The sequence below is a fragment of the Trifolium pratense genome, linkage group LG4 (assembly GCF_020283565.1).
Source record: "Trifolium pratense cultivar HEN17-A07 linkage group LG4, ARS_RC_1.1, whole genome shotgun sequence".
In the NCBI taxonomy this organism is placed as follows: domain Eukaryota; kingdom Viridiplantae; phylum Streptophyta; class Magnoliopsida; order Fabales; family Fabaceae; genus Trifolium; species Trifolium pratense.
The window spans coordinates 24,694,716-24,721,926 of NC_060062.1; the positions used below are offsets into that span (position 1 = coordinate 24,694,716).

The 27,211-nt window shown below is 37.8% G+C and overlaps 1 protein-coding gene and 1 pseudogene across 1 annotated transcript; both read right to left on the minus strand.

Moving 5' to 3' along the window:
- Positions 1-1,612: 1,612 nt before the first annotated feature.
- On the minus strand, positions 1,613-14,165 carry LOC123922345 (annotated as a pseudogene).
- Positions 14,166-15,289: 1,124 nt separating this feature from the next.
- Positions 15,290-16,996, minus strand: LOC123922348. The gene has a single exon (XM_045975073.1). The coding sequence runs from the start codon at positions 16,994-16,996 to the stop codon at positions 15,290-15,292; it is 1,707 nt and encodes a 568-aa protein (XP_045831029.1).
- Positions 16,997-27,211: the final 10,215 nt, after the last annotated feature.

Genomic DNA, 27,211 nt, shown 5'->3' on the forward strand with positions numbered 1-27,211 from the left:
GGATGGGTATCCTATATATGGTAACCCTACCCATCGACATCCCTACTAAAAACACTAATAAAATCATAATTAACAAAGTTTGACTTTTTATGTTAATTAATTTAAGTGTTTTAAGCAGTTTACAAACCGTCTGGGAAGTTTTTTGGATTTAAAATTTTCAAAATTGGAGTTTTGGGTGGTCTCTAATGGTGTTCTCGCGGAGCATTTTTCAATTAAATTACCTTTGTATTGGGCCTGTTTAGGGGAGTTTTATTCGCTGTCCGCAAGTTGTATTGAGTTGAGTGCTTAGTTTTTGAGTTGCTAATTGGGGCATAAAAGACACCAAATAATAAAAGTTAATTTGAATGTTAAATTAAGTCGTCCTCATTGTTGTTAATGATGTTGAAAACATGTTGATGATGATGAATATAAGTTATTATCTTTAAGCTGCTGACTATTGATGTTATTTTTTTAAGCCGTTAATTTTAATAGTTGTCGAATTGATGTTGTCGAGTCGAAATATCATCATGCATTCATTCATGTGTCCAACGAAGTTGAAATGAAATGAAGTTGAATTGATGACGTTCAAATGAAGTCAAAAATGAAGTTGATAAACAATTAATAACACATGCATCTAGAGACTCTAGGTTGCATTGCATAACATTATGTTTTTAATTGATGAGCTTATTTCTTATATATTGAACTGCTTATTTATGTTTTGGTCGTCCAAAGACGACATTATGTTTTGACTATGTATTTTCTTATATTATTTTGAATTTGGAATTGTGAATGTTGACTCTCAATTTTGTAGTCTTTAATGTGGTTTTGTTGATTCTTTATCGCATTTATTTTAGTTTGTGAGGGCTCTCATATGGTGGTGCAGCATGCGGAATTGGTTGGGTATTCAAGGTGCTCTTTTAAATAGTGCTCTTTCTCAAGCTCGATTTTCAATGGCCTATAAGTTTATTTTTTGGAAGATTAAAAATAGCTTTAAAGCAATTTGGTTGACGATAATTTGGAAAGCTAGAAACGATCGAGTGTTTAATCATAAAGCTTTGGACGCAAATTCCATGATTTATAATATAAAACTCCTGGTGTGGTGGTGGTTTAAATCTAAATTCAAGATATTTGATTGTAATTTTTACATGTGAGACACGAACTCTTTAATTTGTTTGGGGGTTACATGAAGTGCTTCTCTTTAATTTGTTTCTCGATCCATTACTTTATGATTTAAAATCCTTCAGCAGGTATACTTAATTTTTAATATATTCTTTCTTGGCCTTTTCCAAAAATAAATTTTGAAATCGCTAAAACTGCTAAGCGTGTCTGAGTCGTCGTTAACAAATATATAAATGTACAATGCCACATTCTAATTTGACAACATAATTTAAACATAAACCATATTTTAGAAGAAAGAAAAAAGTGTCATGCAAAATAGGTCAACTATGTATTGAAAGTCAACAGTCACTTTACTACACTGATGCATTGAAAAACAGAAGCATGGTAATAATGAAAACATTATTCATAACTACTAATAAAGTAATTTCTTCCTTTGATAACTATGAACTTGTTACAACTTACAACTGCAAAGGAAAACAAAAAAAAATAAAAAAAATATTCATAATGGTTGAGGTTATGCCAAGCCTTGATCGTAGGGAATTCCAGTGGCAGGCAACCAAGTCCTAGCATTAATGAACCGTTCAGCCGTGAATATAGAAGCCGCCATTTTACTCTTGTTGTAGTCTTGGCACCAGGTCCAATATTTCCAAACTCCGCAAAATAAGAGTTTTCTGTGTTAGGATGAGTCTCATTCCATATCATATATCCTTCCGGTTGTACAAAACCATCAATGTAATTGTTGATGAAGACTGCCGTTGAAAATGGCTTCCACGGTCTTGCAAGGTAAGTCTTCACTCTTTGTAGATAAGGTTTGAGATCAGCATCGGGTATGATGGAGCAATTCTGAAGGACTATACCAGTTCTGAACTTATTGAATTTGAAAGTACCATCTGCCACCACAACATTTTGTTGTCCTGGAGCTGGATTTCTCACCAAAATTGTAGAGTTTTGGATTAAGGTGCTTGATCGACCATGATCTTAACTGTTGATCAGAACAGGTAGGAGGCCAGTTGGAAGTCCGTTGAGCAGGTGGTAGGAAGCAATCCGAGCAGATGATCCACGGAGGGGGGGGTTGTACCTGCAGGTGCTCCGATGCCAAAGTCAGACAAGGAATATAGAGAGCAAAGAGGTACTTAGAGAGAGGTTAGAGAGAGAGAGTAATTGCAATAATGAATAGTGTCTACCTTGCTCTCCCAAGAGGGAGAGTATTTATAGCCCCCAGCTCTGGGCCAAAGGTCCTCTTAGTGGGTTGGACTAGCCAAGGCCCATTAAGAGGGACTGCCAAGATATTACCCTTAGATAGTGGGTAGAGTAGTAATTTTACCCTATCTTGGTGGAGAGGTTGTGCCATGCTGACATGGAGGTGATTGGGCAAGCCATGTGGACTTGGTGAAGGTCTAGGTGGACTAGCATTAGTCTAGTCCAGAACAGGAGCCCCCCAAGTCGTTGCTTCTAGGCATAGGAGTGATGACTTTAGATGTGTGCCCAAGTGCAGAAGGAAATCTCCTTGCAACCTCTCTTGAACAAAAGTGGACGAGGAAGTTGCTCGTCAAAGACTTGCTCGTAGCAAGTATCTGCAGTGTTTTGCTCGAATCGATATCCTGCTCGTAATTATGGTTACGAGGAAGTATGTGTTGCTCGTATCCCCTGCGAGGAGATATTGCACAAGATGGAACAGTTGCTCGTTGCTATAGCGAAGAGATAACAACGAGAAGTTTTGTTGCTCGCAATGATGACGAGGAGACGATTTTTCAAGAAAGAATTGTTGCTCGTTGCTATGACGAGGAAGTTAGCAACGAGGAGGTTTTCTGCGAAGTGCAGCTTTTTGCTTGAAGACTTGCTCGAGTGAAATTCAAGCATCCTCTTTCATTGGGGACGTGAAAGGGTGCATTTACTGCTTTGATTTTTACGAGGGAGTGTAAGGACCATTGGATCAAAGCGTCTCTTCACTTTCCTGGCTTGATCTATATAATAGAGGAGAGTGAACTTCATTTTTACTTTTCACTCTCTCTCTTCACTTGTGGATTTCTCTGAAGTTTAAACATCCTAGTCAAATCGCTCTTCAGATTTCCCTCATATTCAAGGTAATTCTTCCAAATTTTCTTGCTTAGATCTATCTTTTGTCATTTCTGCCCAGTTTTGGGCGTTTTTTACATGAAGAATGTATGAATTTATGAACATTAGGATGAACGTGCCGGGCACCATATGGATTTAGTGCCGGGGAGCTTTCCTCCCTTTTGAAACTTTAGATTTGACGACTAGTGACGGGGAGCCTATCTCCCCGTTTCAAACTTTGGATAGTTTATTAAGAGCCGGGGAGTCTGTCTCCCCGTTTGAAACTTTGGATAGTTTATTTAGGTGACGGGGAGCCTATCTCCCCGTTTGAAACTTTAGATAGTTTGACTTCGTGACGGGGAGCCTATCTCCCCCCTTTTTAACTTAGAAAATTTTGCATGAAATTTGCTGTCAAAATTTCATGCCGGGGAGCTTACCTCCCCGTTTTTAACTTAGAAATTTTTACATGAAATTTGTTGTCAAAATTTCATGTCGGGGAGCTTACCTCCCCGTCTTTATCTTAGAGAAAACTTCACGAAATTTGTTGTTTAAATTTCATGCCGGGGAGCTTATCTCCCCGTCTTTATTTGCCTTATCCTCCTCGGAAACGATTTTGATTGCCATTTGAAAAGGGCTTTGGTCGGGGACAGCGTCCTCGTCCTATCCTGCGCCCTTTCACTTGAATTGCGGTGAAAGGGTGGATTTGATCATCGAATTCACTTTGTTTTTGCTGCATTTCAGGTTGTAAAATGTCAGAGTCCGAGGAGGTTGTGGAAAGCCAGGGTGCGGAGAAGTACACATTGGTTGACTGCATAACCGATCCTGCGCTGGATTGGGTTGCTCCAGAGCCCCGGGGAATAGCCTCGTCGCTTACTTCCCAGGATCCAAGATTATATATGACCGTCGAGCAGCAGAGAGCAGACGGGCTTCAAAATTGGTCGACCCATATACCCGGGGAGGGTGAACGGGTGTGCTCGTCCTTTGCCGGGCATGGTTTCGCTATGTACGAATTTGTATTTAAGGAGATGGGGCTCAGGCTGCCGTTCAGCCCCTTTGCGGCCAGCGTGCTTAAAGCCTTGCAGGTGGCTCCGTCGCAGCTGCATCCAAATTCATGGTCTTTTATCATGGGGTTCGAGCACCTCTGCACGTATAGGAGTGTTCGTCCCACTCTTCCTCTTTTCTTTAGAATTTTCAAGATTCAACGTAAGCCGACGAGGGAGGTTGGGCGTGCCCCTCGTCAGAATTGGGTTTCCTTAAAGCATCACGAGGATGTCAAATTGTTTAAAATGTTTGTGGATTCTATTAAGGACTTCAAGGAGAGGTATTTCATCATCCGGCCAGAGTCTCCAGCTGCCCGGGAGAGTTTGTTGGAACTGGAAGAAGATAGGGACGAGCAGGGTGTTGCTCGTAAAGATGACAACGGGCAAGTTATCTTCCGAGCAGTTCCTAAGTTCCCCCTTAGTTGGTCGTATGATCACTTCCGGAGGGAACCTAAGGAGTATACTACCGGGGACGCAGACTTGTCTCCCGAGGAGATGGCTGCCTTTGAAAATTTGAAGGCCTTTGTGGCCGGTTTTACTCCGGGCATCTGGACGACTCGTAAGGGAGTTACACTAAGGGACGAGCATGGGAAGGCGAAGGTCTCTCCCCGCTTTATAAATACTAGGAACCTCCTCAAGTGTAAGAATGCCGGGGAGGTTAGGCTGTGCTTGGGTATTGCTTTTTTTTTTTTTTTCTATTTTTAACTTAGAAAAATTTCTGCTATTGTTGTGTGTATTCCTCGTGCTTTACTAACGTGTTCGTCATTTATTTGCAGACGAAATGGAAACCATTGCCGAGCGCATGCTGAAGGCCAAGCAGGATGAGAAGGCGAGCAGGTCTGGCCGAGGAAAAAAGAAGATTGTTGCCAGAGCTTCCCAGGAAGTGAGGCCGGGGACCCCTTCCGTGCAGGTGATTGGGACCTCGGGTGTTGGTTCGGGCACCCCTACCTCAGCTCCCCGGCCTCCTCCAGCGAAGAGGACAAGAGAAGAAGATTCCCCGGTTGAAGATGCGGGCATGGGAGGATGCAGAAATTTTCCAGTTCCTCGGTGCTTTACCGTGGATAGATTTTTTGAGAAGTATCCTCCGGAGGTCTTTGAAACTGAACGGGCTGCTATTCTTGACCAGGAACCAGAGGTTCGCCGGCAGCAGCATGCTCGTGACATGGCTGCTATGGTGCGAATGGTCTCGAGCAGCCTTGTCCTTGGTGAGGAGCGGGAAACGTTAGTCAAGCAGCTGGACACTGCCCGGACCAAGCACGAGCGGGCCAAAGGTCGGATCAACCAGCTCGAACTTGTTGTGGATGACCTCAGGGAGAAGCAAAAACATTGGGGTGACCAGCTGGACGAGCACCGTAAAAGGGGAGAGGATTTGGATGCTGCTCGGGCTGAAATTGAAAGGCTTAATGCTGTCATTGCTCCGGGCGAGAACGAGCATAAGGCTGCCGAGGGGTTGACCACCCGAGCAGACTTGGTCAAGGTGATTGCTCAGCTGTCCCATGACTTTGTAGAGGGTACTGAGTACGCCTTCGAGAATGCCGTGCAGCAAATCAAGTGTCTCAATCCTGATGTGGAGCTGGTGACCCGAGGAATGCATGTGAACGGGCAGGTCCAGGATGGCCAGATTGTTATTCCGGCTGGACTGGCCGACTCTGATGAAGACGAGGAAGATGCTGAAGGGGTGCTCGAGGAAGGTCACGAAGACGAGCAGGAGGATAGATGCGAGGAGTAGATGTTCCCATCTTTTTTATTGTAATTTATTTTTGTCTCTTTGAATTTTTGGGGCCTTTGAGCCATGGTTTGTAATTTTTGGAACAAGTGGGCTTTTGTCCCCGTCTTTCATTTTTATGACAATTCCGGGCAGGTGCCCGTTTATTTATCTATGCTTGTTTATAACTGCTCGTCTATATCTGCTCGCATATATGTTTACCTTTTTCTGCTCGCATGTATGTTTCCTCCTTTTTTAACTTAGAAAATTTTGGGGAAATTTCGTTGTTTAAAATTTCAACCGGGGAGCCTCCCCGTCGTTTTAACTTAGAAAATTTTTTGAAAATTTGTTATCAATCTTGAGCCGGGGAGGTTCTCCTCCCTGTTTCTAACTTGGATAAAATTTTGCCTGAGATTTGAGCCGGGGAATTTTATTCCCCATTTTTAACTTAGCGAAATTTTATGCTAATTTGTTTGCCAACGTTGGGCCGGGGAGGTTTTCTTCCCCGTTATTGACATGACTGAAATTTCGTTGTTCGAACTGGAACCGGGGAGGTTTTCTTCCCCGTTATTGGCATGACTGAAATTTCGTTGTTCGAACTGGAACCGGGGAGTATCCCCTCCCTGTTTTGATCGTTCGAGCACGTCATGTGTTCGTTTGAGCCGGTTGATGTGTTCGTCCGAGTACGTCGGTGTGCTCGTCCGAGCAAGTTAGTGTGTTCGTCCGGGCACGTTAGTGTCCCCGTCCGAGCAAGTTGGTGTGCTAAGTTTTGCCTGTTTATTTTTATGCCAATTTTGTATACTTGTCATATTTTTGCATGTATGAATGCTGCGCTCGTTGTTATTTTGCCGGGGAGGTCTCCCCTGCTTGATACTGAGCATGTTTTATTGAGGGTAGTCTCCTCGGTTTTGACTTAAACAGTTTAGGGAACTGTATAAGCACTTAGAGTTGTTTCTAAGTTACGCGAATACAAGCACGCTAGTGTACCCTTCTTCGCAACCTGAACCTCCCATCGCGAGCTGGGTGCTAGGTCGTGGCACGGGGACGATGGGCTCGTTTCAAGAGTTATCCTCGTCTAGCAGGAGTTCCATCTCCCTTATGGTGAATTAGTTCCCCTGCTATGGTTTTAGATGAGCACGTGTGCCATGGTGCCCTCCGTTGTCTAAGGTGCTCGATTCGTTGTGTTCTGAAGTGCGAGCAGCCTTTTAGTGTGGCAATAACTTAGCTGTAATATTGTTTCAATTTCTGGGCATTCCAAGGTCGAGGAAGTTTCTTTCCTCGAAGGTCCTCGAGATAGTATGCACCATTTTCTGTTTTGTCAATGACGCGGTATGGTCCTTCCCAATTGGGTGCAAGTTTGCCATCCTGGGAGTCTGCATTGCGTCTTAGGACGAGGCTGCCCACCTCGAATTCTCTTTTGATGACTTTGGTGTCATGACGGGCAGCTATTTTCTGCTTCAGGGTGGCCTCTTTTAAGGAAGCTCCCGTTCGGATTTCTTCAACGAGGTCAAGCTCTTCTCGAAGTGCCTCGTCATTTTGCTCCTCGTCTAGAGGTTGCTCAGTTCGACGAGATGGTTCCCCAATCTCTACGGGGATAACTGCCTCTGTTCCGTATACCATTCGGAAGGGGGTCTCTCCGGTTGTGGAGTGTGGGGTTGTTCGATAAGCCCATAGTACATTGTCAAGTTCTTCGACCCATTTCTTTTTGTTTTGGTCGAGTCTTCTTCGTAACCCTCTCAGGATTACTCTGTTGGCTGCTTCAGCTTGCCCGTTGGTTTGGGGGTGCTCGACCGATGTGAAGTGCTGCTTGGTGCCCAGGGCAACAAGGAATGCTTGAAAATCTTTGTCTGTAAACTGTGTTCCGTTGTCTGTGACTACCACCTGTGGTATTCCGAATCTAGCTAGCACGTTTCTTTTGAAGAAGCGCAGGACTCTGAGTGATGTGATGTCGGAGAGGGGTTCGGCTTCTACCCACTTTGTGAAGTAGTCCACTGCTACTATTAGGTAGCGATTTTGATAAAGTCCTTTGGTAAAAGGACCAAGTAAGTCCATGCCCCACCAGGCGAAGGGCCAGGGGGAAGACAAAGATTTTAGTTCTCGAGGGGGAGCTAAGTGCATGTCCCCATGCCTTTGGCATTTGTCACATTTTTTTACGTGGTCTTTGGCGTCCTGTTGCATAGTAGGCCAATAGTACCCTGCTCGTAGAGCTTTCCTGGCAAGTGACCTTCCTCCCAGGTGTTGGGCGTTAATGCCCTCATGGACTTCGCGCAGGATGTAATCTGCTGTGTCCTCGTCCACACATTTTAGGAGAGGAATGGAGAATCCTCTCCTGTATAATTTTCCATCAAGGATGACATAGGAGTAGGCTCTTCGTCTGACTATAGCTGCTTGTTTCTGGTCGTCAGGGAGAGTTCCGTGCTCGAGGAAGTTGTATACTGGAGTCATCCAGCAGTCTTTGTCGCCAATGACGTTTATGTCCACAACCTTGCTTGGTTTTTCTATGCTTGGACGAGGGAGTATCTCTTGGATGACAGATTTGTTTCCGCCCTTCCTTTTTGTGCTTGCCAGCTTGGACAGGATATCTGCCCTTTTGTTGTGTTCGCGGGGAACATGTAATATTTCAACAGAGTTGAACTTTGTGATCTTTTCCTTTACTAGCACCAGGTATTCAGAGAGGTTATCATTCTTGGTCTGATACTCTCCTAGCACCTGTGAGGCGACCAGTTGCGAATCTGTGTATATTTTTATCTCCTTGGCTTGCAAGTCCTCGGCCAAACGTAGTCCAGCGAGGAATGCTTCGTACTCTGCTTGGTTGTTTGAAGTCGGGAAGGATAATGCTAGGGAGACCTCGATTAGTAAGCCATTCTCATTTTCAAGAATGATGTCTGCACCTGCTCCTGTAGCGCTTGACGCTCCGTCTACAAAGATTGTCCATTTATCTGCTCCGTCCACTGTAGGGGAGGAGTTCGTCATCTCTGCAACGAAGTCAGCTAGGACTTGGGCTTTTAGAGCTTTTCTGCTCTCGTAACGAATGTCGAATTCTGAGAGTTCGAGGGACCATTTGAGCATCCTGCCCGCCATATCTGGTCGGCCAAGCAAAGACTTGACTGGTTGGTCTGTTCGGACCACAATTGTATGGGCCAAGAAATAATGTCTTAGTCTCCTCGCAGCATAAACTAGTGCCAGGGCTATTTTTTCAATTTGTTGGTATCTTAGTTCAGGACCCTGCAAGGCTTTACTCGTAAAGTATACTGGTTTCTGCCCTTCGTTTGTCTCGCGAATAAGAGCTGCACTTACAGCCTCTGAGGCGACGGAAAGGTACAGGTATAATACCTCCTCGTCACTTGGTCGTGAGAGGACAGGTGGCTCTGATAAGGCCTTTTTCAGATGTTGGAGAGCTTGCTCGCATTCATCTGTCCATTCGAAGACTGCTTCTTTCTTTAGTAGTTTGAAAAAGGGGAGTGCATGTTGTGCTGATTTGGATACAAATCTGGAAAGCGATGTTAGCATTCCATTAAGAGTTTGTATGGACTTCTTATCGCTCGGAGTGGGGAGCTCGGCAAAAGCTCTGCACTTGTCAGGGTTGGCTTCAATTCCTCGCTCGGTTAGGTAAAATCCCAGGAATTTACCTGCTCGGACCCCGAAGGTGCACTTCTCTGGGTTGAATCTCATGTTGTGTTTCCTGGCCTGCTCGAACACCTTTCGAAGGTGCACGACATGGTCGAGTTCCTCGGGGGATTTTACGATCATGTCGTCCATGTATACCTCGAGCATGTCTCCTATTTGTCCTCGGAAGACTTTGTTCATCATTCGTTGGTATGTAGCTCCTGCATTTTTGAGACCGAAGGGCATTACCTTGTAGTAATAGTTGCCCGACTCGGTCATGAAAGCTGTTTTTTCTCTATCTGCTACTGCCATTGGAATTTGGTTATAACCTGAATAAGCATCCATAAAAGACAATAATTTAAAGCCAGAAGAATTATCAACAAGTCTATCAATGCAAGGTAAGGGATAAGAGTCTTTAGGGCAAGCCCTGTTAAGATCGGTATAGTCGCAACACATCCTCCACTTTCCATTAGATTTTTTGACGAGTACAACGTTGGACAGCCAGGTTGTATACCTGGCCTCCGAAATAAAATTTGCCTCTAGGAGGTCTTTTACACATTTTTCTGCAGCCTCCGATTTCTCAGGAGACTGCCTACGCCTACGTTGTACAACGGGAAGTGCAGTGGGATCAATAGTCAGCTGGTGACATGCTATGTTGGGGTCCAAGCCGGGCATCTCGGAAGCGTGCCAAGCGAACAGATCAGCATTTTCCTTCAAGCAGGCTTCAAATTGCTTCCTAGCAAGTTCGGGGAGCCCGGTCCCAATCTTCACTGCCCTGTTCGGGTCTTCTCCGAAGGGCATCAGCTCGAACTCGCCGTCTGGAACTGGACGACGGTGCTCTTGGCTTGCCTCGTCGTCTTCCTTCTTCTCCTTGCGGAGCTTCTTCTCATCTTTGTTTTCCTGTTTGGAAAAGCGGCTGTCGAGGTCAATGGAGCTGATTTCTGGCAAGGGCAGGGAAGTTGTTGCCTTGGACCTCTTGGACTCGGGGAGCTGCCCGATATACTCATTTCCTTTGGAAGATGCATTGAAGACTCTCCTTGCAGCTTCAATGTCTCCATGCAGTGTCGCAACTTGGCCTTTATGAGTATAATATTTCATCTTGAGGTGGGCGGTTGAAGGGACAGCCATTAAGTCAGCAATAGCTGTTCGGCCCAGGATGCACTGGTAGAGAGAAGGGCAGTCTACTACCAGGAACTTCACTTTGATAGTTTTTGCAGTTTCTTCAGAGCCAACAGTGACTAGCAGGTCTACATAGCCCCATGGCTTGGTTGTTGCTCCATTAAATCCGGAGAGATCAGATCCAAAATAAGGAGTGAGGTAGGTTTCATCTAGTTGCAGAGTCTTGAAAAGTTGGGAATACATGATATCACAGGAGCTTCCTTGGTCGACCAGTACCCTGCGGACGTCCATATTTGCCATGTCCACTCTGATGAGCAGGGGTATCTGGGAGTTTGCAGTTCCACCGGGCAGCTCTTCCATATAGAAGGCTAAGGGCTTTGATTGCCCTCTTGGTTTATCCAAAGTTGCACTCAGGTTGGAGGAGCCATCTATCAAGTCTTCAAACTTTCTCTTGATGGATCCCACAGTCTGTTTGTCAAAACCTCCACAAGAGATAACCATAGCTTGGGCAAGTGCGTCCCATTTGTTCAGTGTAGGAGCAACATAGGTGTCGTCCAAGTAGTCAGGAACAAAGAAGTCTTCAGCTCTGGAGATGGCGAGGGCAACTGGCTTGTGCCCGGATTTTTCTGGTGCAGCTTCTTCAGTGTTGCTGGGCTCAGCAGCTTCTGCCCGGGGAGCATTGCCCCTCTTCACATATTGTTTGATTTGCCCATTTCTAATCAGAATTTCAATGGCATCTTTTAATTGGATGCAGTCGTCAGTCAGATGGCCGTAACCTTTGTGGTACTTGCAGTACCTGCTCTTGTCTTGGCCAGGCTTTGTGGGTTGTTGTCTTGGAAATTTAATTCCTGCTTTAGTGAACTCAGCTGAGTTGCACTCTTTCCAAATTTCTTCCTGGGATTTGCTAAGGGGAGTATAATTGCTGAACGTGCTAGGAGGTCCACGGGATTCTCTAGGCCTTTCGCCTCTTCGTCTTCCTCCTCCTCGGCTGAACTGTTCAGCATTTGATCGAGGAGGAGGTTGACTGTTTCCTGCTCGCCCATAACGGGCAGCATCTGCAGCTTGTTGCTCTTCATATTGGATGTAGGGTTGAGATTTGAGGAGGAGGTCGCTAAAGGTGCGCGGCTTTTCGATTCCAACGGCTTTTGCAAAGTCAGAGTTTGGCCTGAGGCCCCTTTGGAGCAGGTATTTCTTCATGTCATCAGTTGTTTCAACTTGGACGGCTTCTTTGTTGAACCTTTCTATGAAACTGCGGAGAGATTCATTATCAGCTTGGAAGATGGCGTCCAGGACTGCCTCGGTCTTTGGTTGCTTGCGGGAAGCAGTGAAGTGCCTGCGGAATTGGTCGGACAGATCCATCCATGAGGTTATGGAGCGAGGAGCTAGGCTGTGGTACCAAGCCATAGCTCCCTTTCTCAGAGTAGTTGGAAATATTCTGCATCTAATTGCTCCGCTGACCCTCAAGAAGTTCAGGGTAGCATTGACTGATGCAATGTGTTCATCTGGGTCAGAAAGTCCATCATAAGCTGGGAGAGGAGGTGGTCGCTCACATCCCTTGGGAACGGGTGCTTGAAGTATGTCGTGAGATAAAGGGCAGCGGGGATCATCCTCGTCACTCTCATGTGAGTTTAGGGGAGGTGAGCTCTCACGATCAGGAGTTGGGCTCCTGGAGAATTGGTCGGTGTGATGGCTGCGGCTAGCTGGCTGCCCTTGTTTGGTCATCAAGCTGAGTCCCTGGGGAGAATGACGACGAGGAGGTGTTCGGTCCACAATTTTTCCTTTCTTCACATTCGGAGAAGATATACCCTCGCGGGGAGGGGAGACATGATCTCTTTTCCTGCCAGGTTGCTCAATCCTCTCAAGGGCAGGTCGTCGTTGTCTGACAGTTTCCTGACGAGGAGGGGATTGAGAAGTAGGAGTTCTCCTCGGGGGAGAGTTGTTCCTTGAGAGTCGCTGATTCCTTTCCAAGCGATCTAGTCTCAGATTCTGTTCGTCCATTCGGCGATTCTGGCCTTGGAGAGCTTCGGTGGTTTGCTTCAGGGCAGCTATGAGTGCTGCTAGTTCAGCATTGGTAACTGAAGCAGTGGACAAGTCGGTTTCTGCTGATCTGCCCTGCTCGGACTGAGGGCGCTTCCCTGCCTGCTTCTCAGTCAAGACGACCAGGTCGCCGTCCTCAGAAGTCCAGGAAGTTTCCTGCCCGTCTCTAGGGTCAGACTCGGGGAGGGCCTGGAGGTCAGTGATGAGAACAGGAGGCAGACGGGGAGAAGAAGGAGGAGCAGCGTCCTCAACGTCATTGTTGAAATGAGATGCACTGGCCATGATGAAAAAGTGATTGATTGGTTTTGTTCTTTGGTTTACTTGCTCGAAACAAAGAAGGGGAGAACTCAGATCCCCACAGTCGGCGCCACTGATCTTAACTGTTGATCAGAACAGGTAGGAGGCCAGTTGGAAGTCCGTTGAGCAGGTGGTAGGAAGCAATCCGAGCAGATGATCCACGGAGGGGGGGGTTGTACCTGCAGGTGCTCCGATGCCAAAGTCAGACAAGGAATATAGAGAGCAAAGAGGTACTTAGAGAGAGGTTAGAGAGAGAGAGTAATTGCAATAATGAATAGTGTCTACCTTGCTCTCCCAAGAGGGAGAGTATTTATAGCCCCCAGCTCTGGGCCAAAGGTCCTCTTAGTGGGTTGGACTAGCCAAGGCCCATTAAGAGGGACTGCCAAGATATTACCCTTAGATAGTGGGTAGAGTAGTAATTTTACCCTATCTTGGTGGAGAGTTTGTGCCATGCTGACATGGAGGTGATTGGGCAAGCCATGTGGACTTGGTGAAGGTCTAGGTGGACTAGCATTAGTCTAGTCCAGAACAGACCATAAATGAAATCGATGGTTCCAGCTATTTCACTATTACGGTAGAACTGATGGCCCTGGTCAACATACAGTGTGTCTTGATAGCCACGAAATGCACAGTTGAAGAATGCGGAGTAATTACCGGCAACACGGAGTGCTACTGCTTGTGCACCTCCTGGACCAGCAGTATTCTCGAAAGCTATTGACTTGGAAATGAAGTTTTGACCCAAGGTGGCTGCATGCACATTTCATCAATACCAAAATATTAATTCAGACAAGATTAATTATCTAGTTAAAATAATAAAAGAGCTAGGGATAATTAGCAGTTAACTTACTGAACGTGGCAGTTTGTGGCATTCGCAGTCCTTGATTGCAGTTTTTGCTTCCGGTGATGATCGTGTTAGTAGGACCATCACCATACAAGAGAATGTTAGGTTTTCTCTCATCAACAGTTATGTACTCTTTGTAGATGCCGGACTTAACGTAGATAATGTATCTACCTTGGTAATTCGTAGGATAAGAGTTGATGCCGTCAGTAACCGTGGTATATTGGCCACTGCCATCCTTAGCCACTGTGGTATTTGGTTGCATACCTCCACTTTGAAGCTGATAAACTAGTATCCGATCACTGGTAGAGAACCATGAAGGGTATCCATCACGATCAACAATGTGATGAATCACCCTGGCACTAGCCATTAAGTGAAAGATGGCAATGGTTGAAATTAAAACTTGTAAAACGAAGTATCTTACATTCAAGGTTTCCATCCTACAAGATTGTATAGGGGAAACAAATTAAAAGCTTGCTAAATGCATTTGCTGTTATGAAATATAACATAATAAAATATACTTGAGCCATTTTGCTTTATATTGAAGGTGCCTTAGTAGTTGGATTTATTATCTGTTCAGTTTGGTTTGTTCTCAGGATCTTTTTGTTCTTGATTTGGTGTTGTTAATTCCAGGAATTTGAGGCTTGTTTATGTATTCATTTCATGTGATTCTAATTATATGTTATGGTTATAAGTATGTGCTCAACCTAGCTCTACACATTTTATTTTTATTATTTTGTACATGTCAGTGTCATTTTGTTCTCTTAGTCATCAACTTTTGTTTGTAGTTTTTATCTATGCAGTAGATTTAGGCTTTCATTTTGATCCATGAACTGCAACGTGAATAATCTGTTTTGAACTATGCAGTAGACATCTATTTTCAATTTCGACATTTGATAAAGGTTGTTTTTTCATTTCTTCAATTTCAGTATTATATATGTAATTAAGAACCTGTAATTGTGATTTACATAAACATTTATGAGGTTCAAATATCTTTGTTTCATTGAGCATATTGAACTCATTTTACCAATTTAGATTGTGGAAGGCATAAGCATGAGGTGAATGGAGACACGAAAAAAGAAGCCGACAAGTGTAATTCAAGGAATAGTGCAACATTTTTATTTCACAGGTTAAGTTTGAAACATTTTTATTTTAGTCTGGTGTTTATTTGGTTCTGGTTTTTGAAACATTGTTTATTCGACGGTTGGCTGGTTTCCGAAGGGATTGATGATCGGCTTTGAAGAAATATAGATATAACATTTTGTTCAAATTTGTGTTATATTATTTTTTTACATGTATGAAAAATAATGGTGCATGTATGAATTTATTTATGCATTTTATGTCAAGGAACTGTAAGCCGTACTATTTTGTTAATTATAAGCATTTTTGTTTTCATTTTTCGAAAGACATTAAAAATGATATTAGATCAACAAATGCAAAAGCAACAAGTCTTTCAATAATACAAATCGGAAATTACAATATAAAAAACTAAAATCACTCATTTTTCTTCCTAATAGGACAACCCGCCTTTTCCTTCAACTCTTCAATCAAATTTTTACATATTACTTCTACTTTTTCTTGTTGCTTCTCATTTTTTACTTGCTTTTCATACTTAACCACCATCTCCTTCAGTTGTTGTTTCAAATCATTGTGCTCCCTTTGCACATTCCTTTCACCAATATTGGACTCTGACCACAACCCTTTCCACATAAAGGCTTTATCTACAGCATTATTCAACTGTTCATCACGCACCGTCAGTTCTTCATCCGCGCCTCTCAAACACTCTTGTACTCTAAGCTTTTTACTTGTTTCTATTTTCAACCTTTTGTTGCTTGTCTCAATAAATTCCTCCATATTAGTGTTTTTCAACTTCAAGTCTTTGTTCTCTTGATATGATTTCTCTAATGTTTCTTGTAACTCCTTTTTTTCTTCTTCGGACTTTATCAACGCTGCCCTGAGCCCTTCTACCTCTTCTTTTGTTATAGGGGTAGGTTCAGCCATTTCTTGCTCAGTTGAATGAGTACCACTGAAAGGCAATTTGATTTCAAGAACTCTTTGCTTTACCCATTGGCGGTATGAAACATGGGCGTCGGTGCTCCTTTTCCCAAGTTCTCTCCCTTTTAGTACAATTTGATTCCATGCCATTTTGATCCTTCTATGCTCTTGTGTATCCTTTGCATCTATCCCATGTACAATAAATGGGTCTGTCAAACCATCTTGATTAGGTGGGTGCATGATGGGGTAGCACAATTGTCTCAATGCTAAAGAAGGGTTGTAATTTATACAACCTTTTGTTCCCAATAGCGGCACGTTTGGAAAAGTGCCGCATTGGTAAATTACCTTGTTCACCTCCCTCCATTTTGGGTACCACCGAACCGTCCTCTCATTAAGATTTCTTAAATATTTAGCCCAATCTTGTTTGCTCTTGTCTTTCACAAAGCATTCCTTGAAATCAACAATAGGACACGACGATGCACGCCTAACACCGTGAAATATATGGGTGATCAGCCACACATAGAGTGCGGGCAAGCAACATAATATCCTTTTTTTCTTCATCTCATGACAAGAATTAAGGACGTAATACGTGTCAGCAAGAACAGCAGGCACCGGGTTGTGACCTTGGTTTCTTACTGCTAAGAAAACATCAATTGCTGCAAAGTCAACATATTCATCCATATTCGGAAACAAAACGATCCCAAACATGGTTAAAGCCAACACATCTGTAAAGGCAGTCCAATTTTGTTCTTTATGAAACAAATTTAACCTCTCCTTGAGGTATGCTAGCGGGATACCATCGACACAATTTAGATTCTTCGTAACAGCGCTCAATTGACCTTTGTTTACTTTTAAAATTGAAGCTACAGTTGAAAGAGAAGGATAATGTCCTATGTAGTGGTATGGTTTGGAATTCTCTAAGGGGAATCCTAGAATTTGCTCATACTCCTCTAGAGTTGGTGCCATTTGAAAATCTTGAAATGTGAAACACCGGTATGGGGGATCGTAGAATTGGGACAATGCCGTTATGGCTTCCACTTGTACATTAACTTCCATTAAACTAAGAATTTTTCCATATTTATCATCAAAATCTTTGCGCATTTTTCCTTTCAACAATTTACCAAACTCTACCAAACTTTGTACATTAGGCATTTTTGCTTTTACATGTATGAGGTTTTTTGAAAATGATTCATTACTTGATGCCATATTATCTTAATGCAGATACCCACGAAATAGCTTATTCTTACAATTCCTTGGCAAACCTATCCAAAAATAAAATGAATTAATGAATGCAACTTACCGAAATTTAATTACTAATGTCTTATAATCATGCAATTATTGAAATGATATGATGAGATGACTATCTTTTTATTGGAAAAATTCTAATCTTTAGTACATAAGTAAAACTATTTTTTTGTGCTACATATTTTCGCGCAGGTGAGATTGGATTCTCTCAATTTGTTTTTTCTCATGTTCCTCAAATTTACTATCACCACCCTTAAATTCACTTTTTTTTTTCTTTTCTCCTTTCTCTCTCTTTTCAAATCAAGGGTTGAAAATAATATTTATCTTCATGTTAATGTAGGGGTTATCGTAGCCGAACCAATCCAAAAGTAAAACCGCAAACCGAACCAAACCAAACTGAAAACCGCAAAAGCCGCATTTGGTTTGGATGTATTTAGATGACTTTCTTACTGAACCGCAAACTGCAAAACCGCAAACCGCAAAAACCGCGTTAAGTTACTATTATATATTTATATTCTAATATTCGTAAAAAAAAATATTTATATTCCAATATACATGCCCAATTATCAAGTCAGTCGACCAAATTAATGGAACTTCAAGTTGTTTTCATTTTTTGTACTGAAATTTTATTTTGGTGTTGTAATGTTATTTTAAATAAATAAATTTTATCGGTATTGTGATGTTATTTTGGAAATTCAAGTTTTTTTTTATATTTAAAATTGTAAGTTACTATGATGTTATTTTGGATAAACAGTTTTTGTTGATACTACAATGTTATTTTGGAACTTCAATTTTTTTTTTTATGTTTAAAATTGTTCGGTACAAATGTTATGTTGTAAACCGCACCAACCGAATCGATCCAAACCGCATTGGTTTGGTTTGGTTTGAATGACTTTTTAAAAATCAACCGAACCAAATCGAACCGCAAACATTTTTATCTCGCGGTTAGGATAACTTTTATGCTTAAAACCGAACCAAATCGCACCTCAATCACCCCTATGTTAATGTAGAGAATCTCTCTCGGCACAGGCCATCCTCTCTCCCTTCCATTTTTTTTTCTTTCAATTTTGTTAATTACTTTCTCTTAACGGCAAAATGGATTATGTAGTATATATGAAGTCTTCGATCCTCAACTTTATTATAAACAAAATAAAAATAAAAATTATTTGGATTCAAATCATCCTATTTTAAAATCTGAAATTTTAGCACCTCGATTTTGACTGAATAAAAATTTTAACCTTTCTATTTAAAATCAAGTTTTTTAGCTCTCCTATTTAGATTGAATTTGAATTTTAACCCTCTATTAATATAAATAAAAAAAATAACCAATATTTCTTTTGAAGAAAATATGTTGGCAGCAACACGTTTTACCTCCAAAAAAAATTTGGTCTATAATTTTTTTTTACAATTTTTATATTTAATTTTTTTGATTTATTTACAAATCATTTTCTACTAATTTTATGGTAATTTTTTATTTTTTTCATTTTTTTTTATAAAATCTGGGGTTAAAAATTATAAATTCAATTAAATTAGGAGGTTAAAATTCTGAATTTTAACAGATAAAATGGGTGGGGGGTGGGGGGGTGTGATTCAGGGTCCTAAGAGTACCATTGATTATATAACTATCTTCAATTTATTGGATGAAAATTCCATTTTTTGGTAAGTAAAAAAAAGGTAAGCCACATTGTGTCTCCCAAAAATGTAAATCGTTTCTCATATACAAGTTTTTTGTCTAGTGAGTATCTCTCAAGGGTAGTATAGTAATTTTCTCACTAAAGGTCTCTAGAGCCAAGTACCATTTTGGAATGTGTCCACAAACAGAAAGAGGATCCTGCATGGGGATATTCACAAAATAGTCACACTCTAGATGAGGTTCTTGTGATACCCAATTCGAAAGTAGATTCGAAGTGTCTATCACAAACAACCCCCACTCTCTAAGTTGCACTCGGGCTCGGGTATAGAGTCCCACTCAAAAGTATATAATTAAAAAGAAAATAAAAATCACAATATAATGATAATTAGATGAACACAAATGTAATTATATATATACAATACAATAATCACATAAAGTGAATGAGAAATATGAATAGTAAAAAAAAAGTCACAAATATGTTTTGGTTCAAAGGGCAGGGAGAAATTTTAAAATAAAATTACTTTTTATCCTTATAAACCAAATCACTGGTTTATAATAATTTTCTGATTTTGAAGTTCCATCGAATCCAATAAAATATAGTCCCAATAAAATATGACTATATGTTTACACCAATGGTATATGAAACAAAATTACTAATTGAATTCTTTTATATGATATCGATGAATATTAATTTAAATATATATATATATATATATTACTAAACTAAACAAATTAATAAAAGAAATTACTCATAAAAATATCAAACTGATGAAAAAAAATGAAATAGAGGATAGATGTACGTAATTATTTAAATGAAATGCTTTTCCTCTCTTCCAAATTCCCCAATTTGAAGAAAGCAAAAATTGGATTTTATAGAAATTTTTTTTTTGAAACAGCCAAAATGATATATATAAATCAAAAATGATCTACCCAGCACAAGACGTGCCAGGAAAGACTAAGTAAGGTTACAAAGAGCCGAAAAACAAGAACCAAAAAGAGGCTAAACAAAGCCCATACAAAGCATAGGACTAGACCACCAACTATGGCAGTTCAAAGCTAGAATAACATTCGACGCTTTCAACCACCGGTAGGAAAAAGTCTTGATCTTGTCCAACATCTGATGCACTGAATTTGCTGAACCTCGGAACAATCTATGGTTTCTCTCGGTCCATACCACCCACACCACAGCAAGCCAAATCAGCTGCAAGAAAGAACGTCGTGCTCGGAGACCACCTGCTGAATCAGAAAACTGTACAAAATGATCTGAAGGAGTCTGAGATGTCACCAAAGGAGAGCCAATCCAAGAACTAACAAGGGGCCAAAGGGCACCGAAAGTACTGCATGAAAGGAACAAATGCTGAACTGTCTCAATCTCTCTTCCTAAAAATTGAACCAAGAAGATACAATTAAAAATATTTTCTAACCTCCTTTCTCCTCTATTTACTCAAAACCAAACACAAGCTAAGGGTCTGTTTGATTCAACTGGGGGAAAGATTTTAAGGCCTGTTTGATTCAACGAAATGGATGACAGAAATTTTAAATGAAAGGTATGTGAGGAGAAAGGAAGGGAGGAGGACATTTTTTTAATTAAATGCATTTTTGGTTCAGAAGAGGGAAAAGGTGAGAAAAAAGGAGAGGGGAGAGTAGAGATTTTATTATTAATTTACATTTGTATCTTTTTTATGTTTTTGTTTTTGTTTTTGTTTTTGCTTATATATATTTTTATAATCTTACAACCACATCTATTCATAAATATATACAATTTTTCGATCTTAATGAACAATGATCTATATATAATAACACAACATAAATATAAAAAGAATTAAATTGGCCTGAAAAAAATATTGACTGGCAAGTTGGAATATTTATCGATAAATAAAACTACACAACAAAAAATACTAACAAATGTATATTAATTAAACAAAAAAAAAGTTAGAATACGTAACAAACAAACTTTTGAAGGACGCAGCAAAAATACTTTCAAAAATATAATTTCAAGATAGAACCTAAAACTGTAAAAAAAAAATGCAAGTTAGAACCTAGAACCGTAAAATTATGCACACAATTAAGCACATAATTCAGTGTGATTTAATTTTAAATTTTTTCAAAAGGATAATTTTGACATTTTAAAATAAATATGGGTTTGAGAGAATGGTCAGTTAAAGAATGGATGAAGATCTCTACCTTAGATTTTTTTTTTTTTTTTTATAATTGTCGACAGAGGTGGACAGTAGAGCAGAGATTGGAGAGTGAGAATTGTGATATGAAACTTTAGTTTTTCAATGTACTCTCTCCGTCCAAAACTCCAAATTTATAAACAAAAAAATGATTATATTTTTTTTTAAAAAAATAAATGTAAATTTTGTTTTTGCTTATAATTTGCTATTGAGTGAGTTCTTCACAAATATTAACAATCAACGATTTTATGGAAGGATTAATGCTAAATTACGTTAAGTTTTCTATAAACATAAATATTTACCACTTGTAGCTCAAAATTTATTATCCCTACAAACATAAAATAAAAAGGAATAATTCTATATTTCAGAATTTGACAATATTTATGATGAAGCATTTTTTTTCACAATACCCTATCAGCCTATCTTATCATTTCTCTCTATAGACCCCATCTTCAAACAAGGCAAGGATCATTTTAGTTCCTTAATCCTTATAAACTACAAAATATTATTATTTTCTTTAATTCTGTTTTTTCATTCTCTCTAATTTTTCAAGATGTTTTTGTATTCGAACTTATTTTATTTCTTTCATTAATCCATTGTTTTTTATTGATAAATAAAGTGTTGGTTGACTAAAATGTATCTCTTTTAATTTGTTAATAAAAAAATAATATTTACAAAATTTGATTTATTTATTCTTTTGAAATTTTCTGCTGATAATTATTTAAAGGAAAACTTTCATTTAAGAGAAGTTTTTGATAATATGTTAATAAGTTTTTTGATATTTAAAAGTTTGGTTTTATTTTTTTATAAAATATGTTTTTTTACATTATATATGCTGAACCTTTTTTAAATCAAATAATTTTTTATAATACTTTAACAGAATTTCTTGAAATTAATACGTTAATACAAAAACATATTAAACCTATTTTTTACTATTTAATTTTAATTGGAAAATAAAAAGTTTGTAATTCAACTTCAACAAGAAAACAAAGAGGCATAAAATTAATGAAACAAATGAGGCAAAGATGTCCCACCGGAGTCGTCGTACAAAATGAATTGATAAAAATGTCAAGATAAATTAACTATATCTGCGTCAAAACTTGAAGAATGACTCTTATTTGCCAAAAATATTAGCACACCGATTTGTTTCTCGATATACGTGAGTAATTGAAGTTTCTCAGTTAGAATGCTAAAGGAGAGAAATAATTTCACCAAGAAAAGAAGATAGATAAGCATTATTAGTATGTCCTATTAAAAAATTCAAAATTTTAGTAAATAAACTTTATATAATATATTTTAAATATGCCCGTAAAAATTATTCAAAAACTTAATAGTTTAGTACGGTCTAATGTCCAAGAAAATTTTTATGGAGAGTAAAAGTATAATAAAAATTAAATAAAAAACTAAACTTAGAAGTTTTTTTTTATCAATTAAGAGCATTTAGATATTAAGATAGGGATAAACATAAACATCTATAATTTATCTTTCCCCTTACTCCACCTATAGCTCATATTATTATTAATATATATATATATATATATATATATATATATATATATATATATATATATATATATATATATATATTATGAATATTATTAGTGGATGTCCTGACCCATGTAATTGGCCCAATATGTTTACCTATATATAGATACTATGTATCACTATATTGTAACCCTAATCCTAATGGTGAATAATATACACTATTCTTTCTCTTTTTTCTCTCTTCTTCATCTATACTATTGTTTTTATTTACATTAGTTTATAACACGTTATCAGCACGATGCTCTAACCAACTGAGGTACGCAATTCTTATTCTATGAAATCACAAGTAGTTTTTATTTTTGATTATTATATGATTATGAATCGTTTGAACCTTGTATACTTATAAAGATCAAATAATAATAATTAAAATTAAATAAATAAATAAGCATCATTTCTTTATGTATTTAATTGATTCAATGTTGTTTACGCTTCGTGATATCCGACATTTGTATGGTGAAGCATAACACTTTGATCATTAATATTACATAAAATGTTGATCAACTATTTATTTATTTATAATATGTATCTTGGATGTTTGATATTGTTTGAGTTTCGTGACCGACAATAGTCTGGTGAAGCATCATTATGCTTCGTGACCGACACCTGTATGGTGAAACATCGACACTTCGATCATCCAAAAGAACATAAACATATTTAAGAATTCATAATCTTGGTTCCTGAAGAACCTAGAAAGTTAATACATGAATTCCCGAAGAATTCATAATCTTGGTTCCTAAAGAACCTATTCTTAGTTCCTGAAGAACTTAGACATTTAATACATGAATTCCCGAAGAATTCATAATCTTAGTTCCCGAAGAACTTAGAAAAAATTAATTTTGTTCCTGAAGAACTTACGAAATATCACCATTTATCACCATGCATCCCTAATGGATTGCACATCAAAAATATTTTTATGTGTTATATAGTTCCTGAAGAACTAATAAAACAACTTCTTTTTCTCTTCAATGAATTCTAGATGAATTCAATATTCATACATCCTTGAAGGATTGTAAATTGATAGTGATTTATTATATAGTTCCTGAAGAACTCAATGGATAAAATTGTAAAATTCAATTGCTAAGTAAATTTCACAAAAGCATGTATCATGAATCGCACCGTTTTTACGGCCTTACAGATTTAATTTATGAATTCCCGAAGAATTTAAAAGCATAGTTCTTGAAGAACTCAACATTATTCTATGTCAATTCCTGAAGAATTCAAAAGCATAGTTCCTGAAGAACTCATATTATTCTCTATGAATTCCTAAGAATTCAAAAGGGTAGTTCATGAAGAACTCAAGATTATTCCGTGTGAATTCCAGAAGAATTCAATAATTTAGTACACTACTAATACATTCATATGTCATTCATATGCACCGTCAAAAAAAAAATGTCATTCATATGTTAATTTGGTCAATCAATCTCATTGAAAACAATTGAATGCCTTTTATTTCTTTCTTTTATTATTTTCAATTTATTACATTATCGGTTAAGGAAGTATTATGATTGATTCATTTGAAATTAAATGATTTGTTTTGAAAATAAAACTAGTTGATTTGACAAATTTTCAAATATCAATTGAAATATCATATCGTTTAATTTCTTTTGTGATTTCTATTAGTCCCACAATTTGTCAGGTGATACTACCTATTACTTTTGGGATTTTTGCAAGATGAAATCAACTTGACCTTTTAAATCATGAATTAAGGGATTATTTATTTAAATTATTTTTGACAATTGTGATGTTTCCTGTTATTTTCATATACTAAGTTTGAATGTTACTAAAATAAAAGGTGTGCATGACTTAATACTTTATTCATTTTATTTTATACGATAACTTTGTACTCTGTGTTATTATGAATTAATTCAGCTACTACAATGCTTAAGGTATGAATTGTGTCTTATTAAGAAAATATTTTTCTTCCATAATAAATCAATTTAATTGATATTTTTTTCTTTTGGAAATAAAATTATAATTCATACCTTAATCATATCTTTTTTCTTTTGGAAATAAATTTAATTATAATTTATACCTGGAATATTTTTTATATATATATATTCAATTCAAGAATATTTGTTTAATATTAATATCATATCCTTGGTTTATGGGATTTGAATTTATTTTGTGAAATTTTTAAATATTTGGTGTTGATTGAATGTGAGAATTGAGAATCATATATAATTTTAAACTATATAATCTCACGATTTGAGCCTAAAATATTATATGAGAAACTCTCTTTTACTTTAAAAGGTGTAACACTAATGTTAATTACTTTGTTAAAGTGTTCTATTTGGAAATTTATTTTAGGCTCAATTTTGTTAATTATTACACCAAATGTTTTTTTTACGATAATTATTACACCAAATGTTATTTATGTGAATATTTGTAAATATTTTGTAAATTTTATATTGTCATGTTGTTATTTGAATATTCACTTGCAAATTGTTATTGAAATTATTATTTTGAGGAACTATTAAGATAATTGAGTATTAAATTATCCTTGCATTGATTTATTATTAGAGTTTTTTTTATTATTATTATATATTGGTTTGCCGTTGATTTGTGGCTATTTGAGATGACTTGTAAAGTCATCAAAGTTTATTGGCTCCATTTGCAAGGAAGAATTCGAGTGGCAACCTGAAGTTTGCTTGGATCTCATTTATATAAATGTACAAATGATTGGTAAGGGCATTCACTCGCTAATATGATGAAACGTTTTTAAACGGACATAAATGACAATAGTAATAATTCAGCCCAATAATATGGATGTCCCTGTTGGACAATCTTATTTTGCAAATCAGTATTAACCACCCTGAAGTGTGGTAGATCAGTCGGTTCCAACGATAAAAATCCTCAAATAAGAAAAGAAGCTAAAAAGAAAGATGACCCAAGTGAGGATATGAAAACTTCAAAAGAGTATTTGACATAATTGAGTTTTAAGTTCAAGAAAAACTTCTCAGGTACCTGAAATTTATGATAATAAAGAGATCTTGACGAATTATGTCATGAATGAAAATTATGTCATGAATGGAATATGATGGAACCGAAAGGAAGTCAACGTTGATGATATTTTTATATATAATATAGCGCTATTTGTGAAAAGAGTTAATGAGGATCATGAACTAAATTCTATTGAGAATTATAGACAATGATTGTCTAAATGAAAACGCAATTGCTACGTAATTAAAGTCACTTTGCAAAGTGAAGATTTTTGGACCAGCAGTCCATACACCTGAAGATGTAAAACATGATGAGATATGAATTAATTTTCTTGTGAATAGAAAATGTTGCAATACAAACATTAAAAGCTTGATTTTTTTTATTCAAGCATATTGGTAAAATTTTGCTATTGATTGTGAAGAGAAATATTCACCTGAAGTGAAATCAAAATTCTTCTCTTACTTGATTAAGGTTGTTAACACATGGAAGATTCAATTTATTTGAAAAATGTGTTACGCTATGTTTATATGTCACTTGTTAGCGTGGATTATATAAAACTCCATGAAGAATTTAATTTCCACGAGACATACATTTCAAACTATCGAAGAGATGACTTAATGAAATGAATAAGTCACTTTGGAAATGAATTTGTTATATGATGACATAAACTCTCGAAGAGTTCTTGAAATCTATTGATTAAAGAAAAGTTTGAAATGAAATATATTTGATATTAACAAATATAATTTATTGTCACTTGATGTGAACAAAGATCATTTCATGTCTCAAGAAAATGATCACTTACTTGAATTGGTCTTGAAGGACCATATTTTAGTTCAATTGAGAACACTATTGCATTTTGCTAATTATGTATGTGATGGTATCAATAAACTCAAAGATATTGGAGCAAAGTCAAGTATATAATTTGTATCTTAGAGATACAACAATATCATCCGATTATGTGGAAGTTTTAACACTACATTCAGAAAGTTCAGAGTGTGGTTTTGTTGAAGTTTGTGATTCTACACATACAAGAAATTTGAAGAAGATAATACTGCATCAACAGCTAATTCAGAGAAGATTATATTAAAGAAGAAGAATCAAGTCTTTCTACAAAGTCATCATCAAGTAAAGCTTCTGATCAACTATATTGAAGATTAATTGCTCTTATTCGTCTCATATATAATTGTCTTCATGAGGGGGAGATATAATTGTGTTCTGCACTATTTTTCCCTTAACCATGGTTTTGTCCCATTGGGTTTTCCTGGTAAGGTTTTTAATGAGGCAATTCAAACACAAAGGATGTTGTACTCTTTTTCCTTCACTAGAATTTTTTTCCCACCGGGTTTTTTCTAGTAAAGGTTTTAATGAGGCATATCCTCGATGGACATCCAAGGGGGAGTGTTATGAATATTATTAGTGGATGTCCTGACCCATGTAATTGGCCCAATATGTTTACCTATATATAGATACTATGTATCACTATATTGTAACCCTAATCCTAATGGTGAATAATATACACTATTCTTTCTCTTTTTTCTCTCTTCTTCATCTATACTATTGTTCTTATTTACATTAGTTTATAACAATATACACATAATCTGGGAGGACATACACCTAGTTAGAGATATAATTCCCTGATACTTGAATTATATTAATAGCATATGATTATAGTGTACCATGTAAATTAATATGATTTATATGTCAATTATAGACTAGCATATATTGTTACTAAAAATAGTGCACAGCCATCATGATTCACATGATTCTAGGATCGTGCCTTACCACACTGCTGTATATATTTGTATGTTGTGCACTGTATAATTATTATCAAGTAATACAAATACTACTTTTCTATCTTGGCATCAGAGCGCCTACGCCTTG

Excerpts from the sequence above, each read along its gene's own strand:
- LOC123922348 (XM_045975073.1), bottom strand. The coding sequence starts at position 16,996 with ATGGCATCAAGTAATGAATCATTTTCAAAAAACCTCATACATGTAAAA.